This window comes from Mycotypha africana (genome assembly GCF_025528875.1).
Source record: "Mycotypha africana strain NRRL 2978 chromosome Unknown BDF20scaffold_5, whole genome shotgun sequence".
NCBI classification, from domain to species: domain Eukaryota; kingdom Fungi; phylum Mucoromycota; class Mucoromycetes; order Mucorales; family Mycotyphaceae; genus Mycotypha; species Mycotypha africana.
In genome coordinates, this window is record NW_026515729.1 from 1,443,229 (window position 1) to 1,456,718 (window position 13,490).

The following is a 13,490-nucleotide window of genomic DNA, read 5'->3' on the forward strand; positions in this document are numbered from 1 at the left end:
ATACCGATTGTAACCATTCACGTTAGAATAAAGAGGCATCGTATGGAATTGTTGATTGAAAGATGGAGACGAGCCGCTGGAGTTATTTTGCGATGGATTATTAGCGTTAAAAAACTGTTGTTGTAAGTGAGTTTGTAATGTTGAATAGCCAGTATTGTTTATAGCTGATTCTCTTTCTTTGTCAAAAGACATACTTCAGCTTTTCTTTTTTTAATATCGTCTTGTTTAATATTAAAAATTTCAGGCATAAGATATTTGGGAGAAAAAGCTGTTATTTTTCCTTTCTCTCTTTTTTTAAAAGAATAAGGGGTAAAATTGATTGTTATTCTTTGAATTTAGATATGCAGTAGATACAAGTTCTTTAAGGAAATCTGTTATCAGAGCTCGTTGCTTTATCGCTTTTCTATATTGCTTTAAAGTTGGTCTTTCAAATACGTTATACACTGAAAGAGAAACCACTCAGATTTACAGGAAATATTTAGACAAATCAGGTTTTCCACAATACAAAACTGAAAATTTTCGTGACTTGATCTATTTTGAGTGCAGCTCTCATTCATATGGATCTGACAGAAAGAGTGCAGTATGAGCAAGGTCTAAGAATGCAGGTGATGCTGGCCGCATAATTTCGCTTTATAACACAAGTTTGGTAGTTATCGAAGCTCTTCTTTGAATAGTACGAATCAACTAGTTACTCTACTCAGTTTCTTTTAGACAGTCTTTCATCAATAGAAAAAGACATTAGTATTATAATATGAGTCTATTTCTTTATATAAACAATCATCGGTTACGTAAGCCTTTATTTTTTATTTTTTTCTAAAGAGAACGATTTTTTGTTCTTAGCGCATTGAACGATGACAGCGTATTTCTGATAGTGAGGACGGTTCTCAAAGTCTAATGGGAATCATCAATGAAGGTGACGTGACGGAACTGTTCATAATTCTCTTTTGTCAGTTTCTTTTTCGTAAGAACTGTAAGTGAATTGATTTCCAGAGCAGCCAAACATTCAAGCTGCTTGATTGCGTTTAGTGTCAGTCAAAGGTGACGAGCTCATTCTTCCTTTGGAATGGAAGTAGGTGAAACTCTTACTGAGTAAGCTAGGTTTAAGCCAACCAAAGGTCATAAATCTAATTGTTCACTTTAGCTATGTATTTTAACACTAGTATAAAGACACAACGTATGCTTAGCTTGTAATTTTCATATATATAGATGCAAGTAGTATGGAGGCGGCACCCAAGATCCTTCACATGCCTGGAAAGGCCGGAGCTGTGAGCTTTTTCTTGAGATGCTTACTCATAGACTAATATCTTGACAAGAAGCTGCCACTTACACTTTTCAAAAATTTGCCAAACTCAGTTTCATTTCATACCAAATAATTTTCAAAGCTTTGTCAAAAATGCTGCAAGATCCAGTTTAATACAATCATACTGTTCAAGAACTGCTTCATGCAAGCTTTCAGAATAGGAGAAAGTAGTCTCTTGTGGAAGAGTAACAGACAACACGGATTTCTGCTGTGTTTCTACAACTTGCATAAATTTCATTTGTGCTCTTTCAACACCCGCTTCACCAATCTGTTGCTATTCTGGTGCATGCACAGTTCCTTTATGCCTACTTATACAGCAATATCAGTAATGGCTTGTTCCTTCTTCTTCAGTTCTGCAGATTTCAAGAAGCCCCTTCCTTTTTATTTCTGCAGTTGAATGCAATCCAGATTAATACCGTATTGATTGGTTCTTTCAAAGAAAGAAAATCATAGTAATAACTAATTCAATGAACATTTTTTCCATCCTTCTCCTTAAAAAAATGAACACTCTACACATGAAAACGCGGCTTTGCTTATATGACGGTTTTACATGAATAATAGACCTTTTGAGATAAAAGAAGTGACATATCATTTAAATAGTTCCTCGCTTACGTACACAAAACTCTTCTGGTAATAGGCGTAACTACTGTCCAATGCTTACGATCAGATTGCTGGTGCTGTAAAGGGCGCGTACAACTCTGCACTGGAAACTTTCATTTTGAAATTGCATACAAAGAACTGGGGCTCTTAAACCTGCTTAGTATTGTATATCTACTACAAACACGTTATTTTATTGTAAAAAAAAATTCTCATATTCCTTATTCTATCACAAATAAGCTGTAATGATGAACATTAAATTCTGTGGCGTTTCAATACATCTTACCAGATTAATAAGAATAGCGCTATTATGATCAAAGAGCCACAGTGGCGCTTGTGCAATAGCTGTACAAAACATTCTATACTATTATACGACATAAAAACTTAATTAAATAGCTCGAGATATTACTCTTAAAGAATGATATTATATTTTATTGTGAAGAGCGACAAAGTGTTTTATCGTTACGAGACTAGTTGGTATGGGCTTGCAATTCTCCCAACACGGTAAGGACATATTTCGATATTTTGGGTCTTTGCATTGCTAATAATATTAATTCACTTTCGTAAGGTAAATAGTGTATGTGATGTTGCTTATATCTTGCCAAATTCCTTAACAATAAAGCGGATGTTAAGGGAATACCAGACACTTCTGAATCATCAACGGGCGTTTTGGGCACAAGGAACTTTCTCTTCATTGATGTTTGTTTCTTAATTTTGCCTGCAAAATGAGTTCGAAGATGTTGAATGACTTGTGATTTTGAGTGCTCCGTAAAACGCTTAGAACAATTCATCCATTGACAACGATCTTTGTCTTTGATATGTTCGAGAATATGCTTATGTAGTTCTACAGGAGTTTCAAAACTGGCAGTGCAACCGTTCCAATGACACTCTGGGCCTGAGCCGTCAAACAAATAAAAAGGAGCTGTAAGTGTCTTGTCACAATATAACTTTTGCCATTGTCCTTATGGTATATCTTACCCTCTCTTCTCCTAGTGGGGGAGTATTTCACATTATGAAGTACTGTGTCTAATGGCTGTGGGCCATTGAAGATCTGTTCGACATGAGGAGGTTGAGGGAACGCAATCTTCAGTACTGTATAGAATTCTTTTAATCCTAACGGTTTTTCTGCACCAAACAGCCTTTGATATCCTTGGAATAGCTCTTTGAATACAATAGTATCTTGATCTGTGCCATTCAATAACTGATTTTTTAACCTGATGGATTGAAAGTAAAAGAATTAGGTAAATAGTTTATAAGATAGAACCAATCCAATGACTATTGCATATTTTACCATCCTAAACATCTATAAGGCTCGTCAAGGTTAGCGTAATTGGTCAAATCAGGAATACTAGGAGGCTGCTGTAATTCTGTAGGCACTAAATGTTTGATATTTTGTGCAGCGGGTATACCATGTATAGTACCGTTGGGCGTTGGAGCGGCTGGTGCCAATGATGACTTGTATGATAGAAAACCTGTCAATAATCCAATCAAATTTCCCGGATAACACTTTAATAGCTGTGTTGAAAAATTGCCCCTCAAGCTGGAATACTGATATAAATATTCCAAAGTTGCTGCTTCTAACTCTTCGTCGTCAATCATTAAGAATTGGGACATACGCCCTATCACATCCGCATCTGCAAAACTCAAAACACGCTCATTTGTTTCCGTGACGGCTACTCTTGTTAAGGCGCGAATGGCACCCAAAATAAACGCACGATCATTACTGAACAATAAACGGAACATCGTCTTTAAATAGGGGTCGTTGCGGCCTGATAATATTACTTGTGGTGCAATATTCTCTAATATGTCCAAACAATGCCGGCTTAACTCGCCATACTGTGAGTCTGGTGGTAAATTGACGCCTTTCATTAAGAACGAGACAAGTCGCTCGTGCATTGCTAAGCGGCGAATATTCATTTCCACAAAACTGAAGTTTCGTAGGATGTGGAATACTTGCAATACTCTTTCATAAGTTTCTTGTTGAGCTTTACTGCAGAATACGTCTGTCATGCTGCCATCTCTATTGTCATTATTGCTGATACGGTCGTCATCGTTACTGTTGGTGGTAGTACTACTGCTATTATTCATACTTTCAACATCGCGTTGAAAGAATTCCACTGTAAAATCCAATAGAAGATCAATCAGCATTGGTATAAAGTCTAAGCTAAAGTATTCGGCTGCATATGAGAATTTAATTAAAGTGTTGAATGACCAATCAATTTCGTTTGGTAAGCTTGATTGAAGCGATAATAATATACGTGTTTTGAATTCTTGATCCCTAAAAACTGGCACTACAAGTAACCGCTAATATTAGTAAACGCAAGCTTCCTTTGAAATAGTGAATGTTTCTGTACCCAGCTACCTTGTGTTAAAAATGGTTGTTGTTGCTGATGTTGTAAATGTTGTGGCAAAGGTGGAAAGTTTTGTGGTGGTCTACTGATGGGTTGAATGAATGCTGTGCCTGTATGTCGGCTAGGTATGTCTCGATGTGGCTGTATCGTTTTTGGGGATGCAGTTTTTGGCTGATTCGCTAATAGATCCGCAGGCGGATTCCATGGTCGTTTCCAGTGCATCTCTTCTTCCCAACCCAACTAAATTATACAATTATTAAACAAAAGTGGTGATTGCGTCGAATTGCAGTAAGTATCAAAAACCATAACTCGAGTTAATAAGAGTATCTAAAGCTCCTTACCAAATATTTTGTGTATACAGCTTTCAAAATATAAGCACTATTTGTACAAGTTGCTGGAAAGTTAAAAGGATCACCAACTTGTTTCCATCCACGATTCAGCGTAACCTATACAGGTTAGAGTTAAAACTGATCAGCTCAAGAATTTAAGGTAGAAAATGTGTTGCTGATCTGGATGCTCTATTTACCTGTTCATAACCGCCTGCTGCCATTACTGTTTTATAAATTCGTAACAGGTCTAACTTTTTGCCACCTAATACGGGTTCGACCTGTAAAGTTGTACTGTTTGAATAGATTGCATTAAAGAATAGATGAGTTTCAATGTAGATCTAATATATGAGAACCGTATAAGGCAGTACCCCTTTCTGTCATGAAAAGCTTTCAAGTCAGCAATAAACTTTTCGTACTCAGGTGTTTTTTCTATTGATGTCATTAAGTGAGGATTCAGGAAGAGAAGAAGCGCGTCTCAAAGCAATCATACAAAAGGAAAGCAAACAATGAGAAAGGTTTAGAAAATCAAAAAAAAATCTGCGGAATTTCAAACCGTCAGGCAAACGGAGTGCGTATATTTTGGATTTGAGCGAGTCGGTCAATAGGAATCGGAAGGGTAGGAGCCATATTATTCTGTACTCTGGTATAATGTCGCAAACTCTGGCATTTCTACACGTGTCTCAAGGTTTTACGACGATTATTGGGTAACTACTACAGTAGCATTCGAGAATACTAAAATTTGGATAGTGACTGATGAAGTTTTTTTTGGAAAAATGCCAATTGCGTATCAGATGAATCTCTGGGTTTGAGATATTACTGGCTTGTTTTAAATTGGTAAAATGCGAATGGAGATCGCGTAAGGGTGCACTTACACAGCAGGTACTTCCTTTCTCTATTTGATACGTGTTCATAAAGCGTAATCACTCCAGTTCCTAAAATACTTATTTCGGTCCACCAAACTCAAATCAATCAATCCCTTTTACTTATATTATGTTAAAAGCTAACAATTTCATTAAACGTTCTCCTCCAGATTTCTTCAAGTTTTATATTTCTGCTACAAACAAAATCCCTACATTATGAATAGAATATCGTGCTATGGATCTGATTTTGAGGACGCGAATATAACTAGCTAAAGATATCAAGACGCTTGACCGTGTAGCGTGTTTCGTGTTTGAGTATACTGATTAAAATCTTCTCGAATTCGAATTATTTTTGTTTGTTTGGTACATAATATGGTTGAAGTGTGTACGACTTTACGCTTAATACAAGATAGAGAAACTTTTCTTTGCCCAAAAGTTGTATCATCTATATTTTAAAGAACGGATTATGTAATTTAGGACTCTATATGATCTATACCAATTGATAACAGCTTTAAGATGAAACTTGATAATATTTGCTTACACTTTTTGCTAATACGATAGGTTCAGCAGTCTGGGGAAGATATATTGATGAATGAGAGTGTTATCGAACTAACATCACTATGAGCATTAATGAAGATAAAAGAGATACCCAATACAAAGCTATATGACGAGCACAAAATTATATGTTCATCATAGATTACATCCTGAAGAATTTACTGTGCTTAGGCCTTAAATGAGTGTGGCATTTCCAATAGACAGTGAATTTATCCCTAAAACATAAGTATAACAGTATAATAACAGTTCTTTCTAATTCACACCGAGAAAAGGTGTAACGCCGAAGAAGCACCTTTACAAACATGTAACATTCATATTCGCACTTCTGTAATGTGAACATAAATGCGGTACGGGGAGGGTTCTGCTCCTTGTCTTAAGGTTAAACCATGACCAATCTTACAATAGTTTACGAAGCACATTACTGCAACGTGGTCTTTTTTATTTTTGAAAGGCCTTTCAACATGAGATGTGCTCTTTGAACAATTGAGCTGCATTGCGAGCATGTTTAAGAGGCACATAGCGATTCTTAAAGAAGTTTTTTTTTTGTGGATGAAGCTGATTTGGTACTCAATTGAACAAAAGCCCTGTGATCGTAGCATAGAACAGCTACTGAACTAAATGTGCGGCTTACGCACCAGTTAAACTTATTGAAACTGTTAGACAAACGTCGAGATCATGTATGGGAAGAATCACCTCAAAAAAGGAAAGAAAAAGATAAACTCTTCCCATATCAGCGAAACAGTCAAAAGGCCGCATCAGATGACTGCCATGGTGTGCTGAACGCTCCAAAAGTTTGGAGTTGATGTCTGCAGGGAGAGTTTGGATTTACTTTAGGTGACCAAGTACAGTCTCGCTATAGTTGTAACGTTTTAAGAATCGAAGAAAACCTTGTAGGCGCTATTACTTACTCAAGCGTAGACGTTTCTATCCAGTTTCTTTTACGAAAAAACGCAAAACACTCTTTGCATGGAAAGTCAGGTTTCACAATCCAGGGATAACCAAGGTAATGAATATGATTGGCTGCCCGATTCCCACAGCATTTATGCTTCTTTTGATTCTTATACAAAAGCAGGAGACTCGATTTCTAGGTTCATTGCTGCATAAGAAAGCGTGGTAAAAATTATACCTTCATAGATGCTATTTTGAGTTCAATATACAAAAATTTTTGAACGCTTTTGTGTACAATACACAGAAATTTTTCGAGATAGGGACCGGAAAACACAACTGCTTGACTGTGTTTAATCATCTTTAGCTGTAGGCATCTCCTCCGAATTGCTCCTTCGTATAACCAATAAACCCTAGTAGTTGATTCTGATTCAGTAAACGATATGTATGGCATAATGCTGTTCGTGAGAAAAACTTGTTCATACGAAAATCTCGGGGCCTGGGGGACGACTCAGATCAAGCGCGTAAATACATCATCCATTCATCAACAGCGAGACAGGATGAATAAAGCTATAAAAGTCTGAATATTTCTTTCCTCCTCATACTTGTTGTTTTTTCTAAAACATTCTAACTTAGTAAAATGATTACACTGCGGAGATCTGGACGCCTATCAACTGCTGCTGCACAACTTAACATTACTACTTCAAGTTCTCTTTTGATAAGAAAACAATATACCCCTCCTGTACTTCAATTTAAAAGAACTTTTGCTTTACTTAATGACAATCCTCTTAATGAACAAGCTAATCAACCAATGTTTACGGTGGGCACTGAAAATGGTTTTCTTCCCCGCGTAGACCCTTTATCCCAGTTGCCTGACTGCTTCAAGCATTTGGAATCTTTGTTGCAACGTATGCCTTTACGACGTGCGGATGGTACTCCTGGCTTACTGGCCAGTGGCCAGTTTGGTGATGCTGTTCGTGACGAGCTTCCTCTTTATGATGTCGATTCAATTACTGATCAACGTTTATTGTCAGGTGAAGAAGAATATGTGATTATTGACTTTACATTATCATTTTCTTTCAGAGATCTGGTTACTAAGATATACATTCATTTTTGTGAATAAATCTCTGTTCTCGTTTTAACAGCCTTGTTTCGCGATTACACTTTTGCTGCTTCTGCTTATTTGCTCGAACCTTGCGACATACTTTACCGTGCTGCGAAAGATTATGGCCATGGAAGAAAAGTGTTGCCAAAGAATATTGCTGTTCCCTTGCATAAGGTGGCAGAGAAAATTCAAAGCAAGCCTTTCATGGAATAGTGAGTGCTTGTTAGCTTTTAACACAATATTGCAGTATTTATAGAAATCTGACCTTTCTCTTTTTTTTCCAACTGTTTTTGTCTATAGTGCATTGAGTTACGCGTAAGTTCGAATAAAAATACCCTTTCCTATATTTGTCACTAATATGTTGCATTATCTTGAATAGGTTGTATAATTACAAGAAGTTGCAACCCGCTGGGGGACTTACTTACGATAATCTGGCTCTCATCCGTGCTTTTGCTGGTAGTGAATCTGAGTAAGTGCGCCATTCTTCCTCTTGTAATGTAGCGTTATTAACGCTGTTAACGATTTCTTGTTATTGTCCAAAAATAGGAAAGGCTTCGTCTTGAACCATGTTACTATGGTCTCTTATTCTCCCAAGCTCGTCCAGTTCACTAGAGGCATTTTGGAAGCCGTTGAAGCAGGTGATCGTACCAAATTTGACACTCAAATGTTAGGCTTGAATGAAACTTATGAATGTATTAACCGGGAGATGGAGATGATGTGGTCACGCAGCATGCCTGAAGACTATCTCAAATTCAGAACCTTCATTATGGGTACAAAGAATCAGGTAATATGATTCATGACATTCCGTGTGGTAATTACCATATACCAATCATTTTTTTTATCATTGTATAGCCTATGTTCCCTGATGGTGTTATTTATGAAGGCGTTAGCGATGAACCGGTTGTTCACCGTGGTGAATCAGGCGCTAATGATTCAATGATCCCTTTGGTTGACAATTTGTTGCAAATCACTGAGATTATGCCTGAAAATCCTTTGACTGAAGTATTACGTGATTTCAGATCTTATCGACCTCCTAATCACCGTGAATTCTTGGAATATGTTCAAGCCAAAGCCAGAAAAATTGGTGTTAAGCATTTCGCCCTTCAGGATCCTAATTCTGCTGCTATTTACTTGTCCATTGTCGACCAAAACCGCGCCTTCCGTAATAGACACTGGAATTTTACGAAGGAGTACATTATCAAGCATACGACTCATCCAGTTGCTACTGGAGGCTCTCCTATTGTTACCTGGTACGTTATCAAAACATCTATTTCGCCAACAGTTTCAAGTTTTTATTCTGTATTTTACCCTTCGCAATACGCTAAATTTTTTGATTCATTTCATTTCTATTACGTAACAGGTTGCCTAACCAACTCGGCACCATCTTGGGTTTAATCAATGAAATTAGTGACGAAATTCCCAAGTCTCAACTTACTGAAAATAATTTGATACGTGTTGAAGAAATTGCTAGAAGGGCACAAGCTCAGAAGCGAGTCCTGGATAGGGAAGTTGCTAACCTTAAGACGAAGTATAAGCATCAAGACCGTACCTGAGGGGAACATCCATAACGGCACTGCAGCAAAACTGAAGCTCTATTTTATTGTCAAGCAAACATCTTTTAATATATATTAAATAAAATACTTACGAAAACTTCAATTTCTTGTCTTTAATCCATATTTTAAAAATGGCACTGTACTGTTCTTCATGCCAAAGGCCAGCTATGATAGCCTACTTCTGGGGGGGGGGAAAAGAGCAACGCGAAAAAATCAAATTCAACTAAGTCACGGAATGCGTTTCGTATTTCGGATCAGTCATTTCTGGAAACCCGTTTCTTTTTCTTGATATAGCTTCTTTCTACCTGCTAATTCATCATTGCGATATAAACATGGCTGCTACTGCTAACGCACCTTGTCAATTATTAATCAAACGCCTATCAGAGCATGCTAAACTTCCTACAAGAGGCTCTGCTGCTGCTGCTGGTTACGATCTCTATTGGTAAGATCTCGTCATTACGATGTGTAAACTGATCTTGTTTGACAAGCAAAAGTTATTTCGTTATTTTACTGACAGATAATCATGAATAAAAACCTATAGTGCACATGACATTACCATACCTGCTAAAGGTAAAACTATAGTAGCTACAGACATATCTCTTGCCATTCCTATGGGACATTATGGTCGCGTTGCTCCCCGTTCCGGCTTAGCCTCCAAACATCATTTGGATACTGGCGCCGGTGTTATTGATGCTGATTATCGTGGACCGCTTGGCGTGTTGTTATTCAACTTCAGCGATATCGATTATCAAGGTAAGACAGTAGGTTAAATGCAGGAAAGAGAATTTTCAAACTTTTGATCTCACTGGTTTATTTCTCTCGAATCCAGTGAAACGTGGTGATAGAATTGCTCAGTTGATCATAGAAAAGATATCCACGCCCGAAGTTGTTGAAGTAGAGGTAAGACAAACAATTCTGCCTATAATAGGAACGAGTATTTAATATTTGGCTGTTCATTTATAGTCCTTGGAAGAATCAGAACGTGGCCATGGCGGCTTTGGCAGCACAGGATACCAGTAAAGGGACCAACGATTTCTCTTATTAAATCAACAAATTCTTTTTATTCATTATATACAATAATAATAATATATATATATATATATGCACAACGCATGAACAGACACAGATTTTATTATACACAATAAATGGCTCATCATGCCCTTTTGCAAACGAAAATTAGTGATCTAACAAATCGGTGCCTTCTATCCTAACGGATAAATCTTTACATCGGAGTGCTCCGAGAAGACAATCCGAGGTTATAGAATGTAGAAATAAACCCAGCAAGGATAAAGATTGTAGAATTGTATTACGTATGAGATAATCATCACTTAATAGATCACTATTGAGGTTCCGGCAAATGATCGGTTTTGCCTACCACAAACTATACGCTTGTGATCATTCCATGATAACCAAATTAACATAGAAGAGCTGCCATTGAGCGCCTTTTACCGTGTGACTATCACCTTGGCCTGACTTTTTTTTTTCGCACGCTTGCACAGCAAATGCGTGAAATTGCGAGAAATTCGCTGCTGTTGTCGTTGGATTAAAACTCCATTGTCTGTGGACCTGTCACACAGCACTAAATACTCAGAAAACGTAGTATCAGGCTTTCTTTTTTTTTTTTTTTCTTTTGTTTTTTTTGTTCTTTATTTGAATCCTTCTTGAATTTGAAAAATGGAGCAATTCTTAGAATACGTTGAAAAGCATGAACGAGACTTTATTGAAAGACTTCGTAAAGCCGTTGCTATTCCTAGGTAAATATAAAAGGAAGAAAAGTACATTTGACATAAAGCCAAAAACGTTTGTGCTTCACAAGCAGTTGTCATTAGTCAGAAAGCATTATCATTAACAATGTTTTCAATACATACTATATCATTAGCGTGAGTGGCGACCCTGCTTATCGTCCTGAAGTTTTCCGTATGTCAGAATTCCTCGTTGCTGAGCTCAAAGCCCTTGGTGCTTCTGTCGAAACTCGTGACCTTGGTAAGCAAAACTGGCACGGCCAAGAATTGGATTTGCCTCCTATTGTTTTAGCTACTGTCGGCAATGACCCCTCAAAGAAGACTATCCTCGTTTACGGTCATTATGACGTTCAACCTGTAAGTGTTTTAGAATGAATTAGAACGGATATGGATATATATGAAAGGAACAGAGAAAGGGATAATGAGGACGATAGAATAGAAAAAAGCCGTTAAAATGAGTAAGCAAGGTCTTAACATTATTAAATTTATACATAAACTAGGCCCTTATTGAAGATGGTTGGAACACTAGTCCTTTTGAATTAGTAGAGGATGATCAAGACCGTTTGGTTGGTCGTGGTTCGTCTGATGATAAGGGTCCTGTTCTCGGTTGGATTAATGTTGTCGAAGCCCACAAGTCTCTTGGTCTTGAGTTGCCCGTAAATCTCAAATTCTGTCTCGAAGGTATGGAAGAATCTGGTTCAGAAGGTTTGGATGCTCTTATTTATGATGAAGCTTCCAAGTACTTCAAGGATGTTGATGCTGTTTGTATCTCCGATAACTACTGGCTTGGTACCACCAAACCTTGCTTGACATATGGTCTTCGTGGTGTCTCTTATTACCACATGAAGATCAAGGGTCCTGTAAGTAGTCGTATAACAAAAAGAAAAAAAGTTAGGATATGGATATAAATGCCATTAAGGTTATCATGTCAATCTAATACTCTTATCTTTCTATCAATCGGCGATATGTAATAGCGTGCTGACCTTCACTCTGGTGTCTTCGGTGGCACTGTTCACGAACCTATGACAGATCTTATCAGTGTTATGAGCAAGCTTGTAGACCCTAATGGTAAAATCCTTGTTCCTGGTATTTATGACGAAGTTCGTGAAGTTTCTCGTAAGTAGATTTAGTAGAAGGTTTATTTATGTGGTCTGAAAATATTTGTGATATTGATGCCGAAGCGTTTACAAAATTTTAGCCGAGGAGGAAAAGACATATGATAATTTGGACTTTAAGATTGAAGAACTTCATGATGCCATTGGTAACAAGACCAACATTCACGACTCCGTTCGTAAGACTCTTCAGTGCCGTTGGAGAAATCCTTCTCTTTCTTTGCACGGTATTGAAGGTGCTTTCTACAATCCCGGTGACAAGACTGTCATTCCTGCATGTGTTACTGGTAAATTCTCTATCCGTACTGTCCCTGATATGGAACCCAAGAAGATCTCCGAATTAGTTGTTAAATACTGTAAGGATGAATTTGCTAAGTTGGGATCCAAGAATGAAATTGACGTTTACTGCACTCATGACGGAAACTACTGGCTTTCTAGCCCTGAACATCCCAATTATGGTAAGTTTAGCCATTTTGAACACAGAGATGAGGGAAGAGGAAGCTTAGAGCTGAAGAGATGGTGATGCTGCCAGTTTAATAAAAGCAAGGAAAGTATACTTACGTGTATAATTGTTCGTCATTGAAAAAATAGTTGCTGCTGCAAAGGCTGTTGAAACTGTTTACAAGGTCAAGCCTGACTTAACCCGTGAAGGTGGTTCCATTCCCGTCACCCTTTCCTTCCAAGATGCTCTCAACAAGAATGTTCTTTTGTTACCTATGGGCCGTGGTGATGATGTAAGTTGCACAGCTCTTGTTTTTTCCTCGCATAGCGATGAGTAAAAGGGATTCTAGACTCATACTTTTTCTTATTTGATAGGGTGCTCACTCCATTAATGAAAAGTTGGACAGATCAAACTATATCAAGGGTACTCAATTATTAGGTGCTTACTTGTATGAAGTTGCAAAGGTTGACTTGTAAATATGCAATTTTGCCTGTGTATTTTTAAAGAATTAAACCAAAGCTTACATTAGCTATACCATTGCATTTCTGATTAAAGTCTTTAAAGACATACTCATAAGGATAGTAGAGACATAGCATAAATAAGCAAACGCTCACTACTATTATCGACCTTTTCTTATTCCTTTTCATCCACCGTTTGGC

The 13,490-nt window shown here is 37.5% G+C and overlaps 5 protein-coding genes across 5 annotated transcripts; 3 read left to right on the plus strand and 2 right to left on the minus strand.

Moving 5' to 3' along the window:
- Positions 1–2,110: 2,110 nt before the first annotated feature.
- On the minus strand, positions 2,111–5,082 carry BDF20DRAFT_870301 (uncharacterized protein). The gene is made up of 6 exons (XM_053081042.1): positions 4,775–5,082; positions 4,590–4,694; positions 4,260–4,488; positions 3,189–4,188; positions 2,876–3,111; positions 2,111–2,792 (listed from the first exon to the last, which is right to left on the minus strand). Exons 1-6 carry the CDS (start codon positions 4,796–4,798, stop codon positions 2,368–2,370), a joined length of 2,019 nt encoding a protein of 672 aa, XP_052936502.1. The 5' UTR covers positions 4,799–5,082; the 3' UTR covers positions 2,111–2,367.
- Positions 5,083–6,303: 1,221 nt separating this feature from the next.
- Positions 6,304–7,331, minus strand: BDF20DRAFT_835563 (uncharacterized protein; the record flags this gene model as incomplete). Its single annotated transcript, XM_053078850.1, has 3 exons — positions 6,304–6,517; positions 6,901–7,076; positions 7,119–7,331. 3 exons carry the CDS (start codon positions 7,329–7,331, stop codon positions 6,304–6,306), a joined length of 603 nt encoding a protein of 200 aa, XP_052936503.1.
- A 165-nt stretch (positions 7,332–7,496) lies between these two features.
- BDF20DRAFT_870305 (uncharacterized protein) lies at positions 7,497–9,652 on the plus strand. The gene is made up of 7 exons (XM_053081043.1): positions 7,497–7,911; positions 8,023–8,194; positions 8,283–8,297; positions 8,362–8,451; positions 8,529–8,766; positions 8,835–9,232; positions 9,343–9,652. The coding sequence occupies exons 1-7, from the start codon at positions 7,518–7,520 to the stop codon at positions 9,533–9,535; spliced, it is 1,500 nt and encodes a 499-aa protein (XP_052936504.1). The 5' UTR covers positions 7,497–7,517; the 3' UTR covers positions 9,536–9,652.
- Positions 9,653–9,809: 157 nt separating this feature from the next.
- Positions 9,810–10,611, plus strand: BDF20DRAFT_870306 (dUTPase-like protein). The gene is made up of 4 exons (XM_053081044.1): positions 9,810–9,977; positions 10,077–10,288; positions 10,365–10,435; positions 10,499–10,611. Exons 1-4 carry the CDS (start codon positions 9,868–9,870, stop codon positions 10,553–10,555), a joined length of 450 nt encoding a protein of 149 aa, XP_052936505.1. The 5' UTR covers positions 9,810–9,867; the 3' UTR covers positions 10,556–10,611.
- A 543-nt stretch (positions 10,612–11,154) lies between these two features.
- On the plus strand, positions 11,155–13,228 carry BDF20DRAFT_870309 (uncharacterized protein). Its single transcript, XM_053081045.1, has 6 exons — positions 11,155–11,289; positions 11,415–11,634; positions 11,778–12,137; positions 12,252–12,393; positions 12,476–12,847; positions 12,981–13,228. The coding sequence occupies exons 1-6, from the start codon at positions 11,210–11,212 to the stop codon at positions 13,166–13,168; spliced, it is 1,362 nt and encodes a 453-aa protein (XP_052936506.1). The 5' UTR covers positions 11,155–11,209; the 3' UTR covers positions 13,169–13,228.
- Positions 13,229–13,490: the final 262 nt, after the last annotated feature.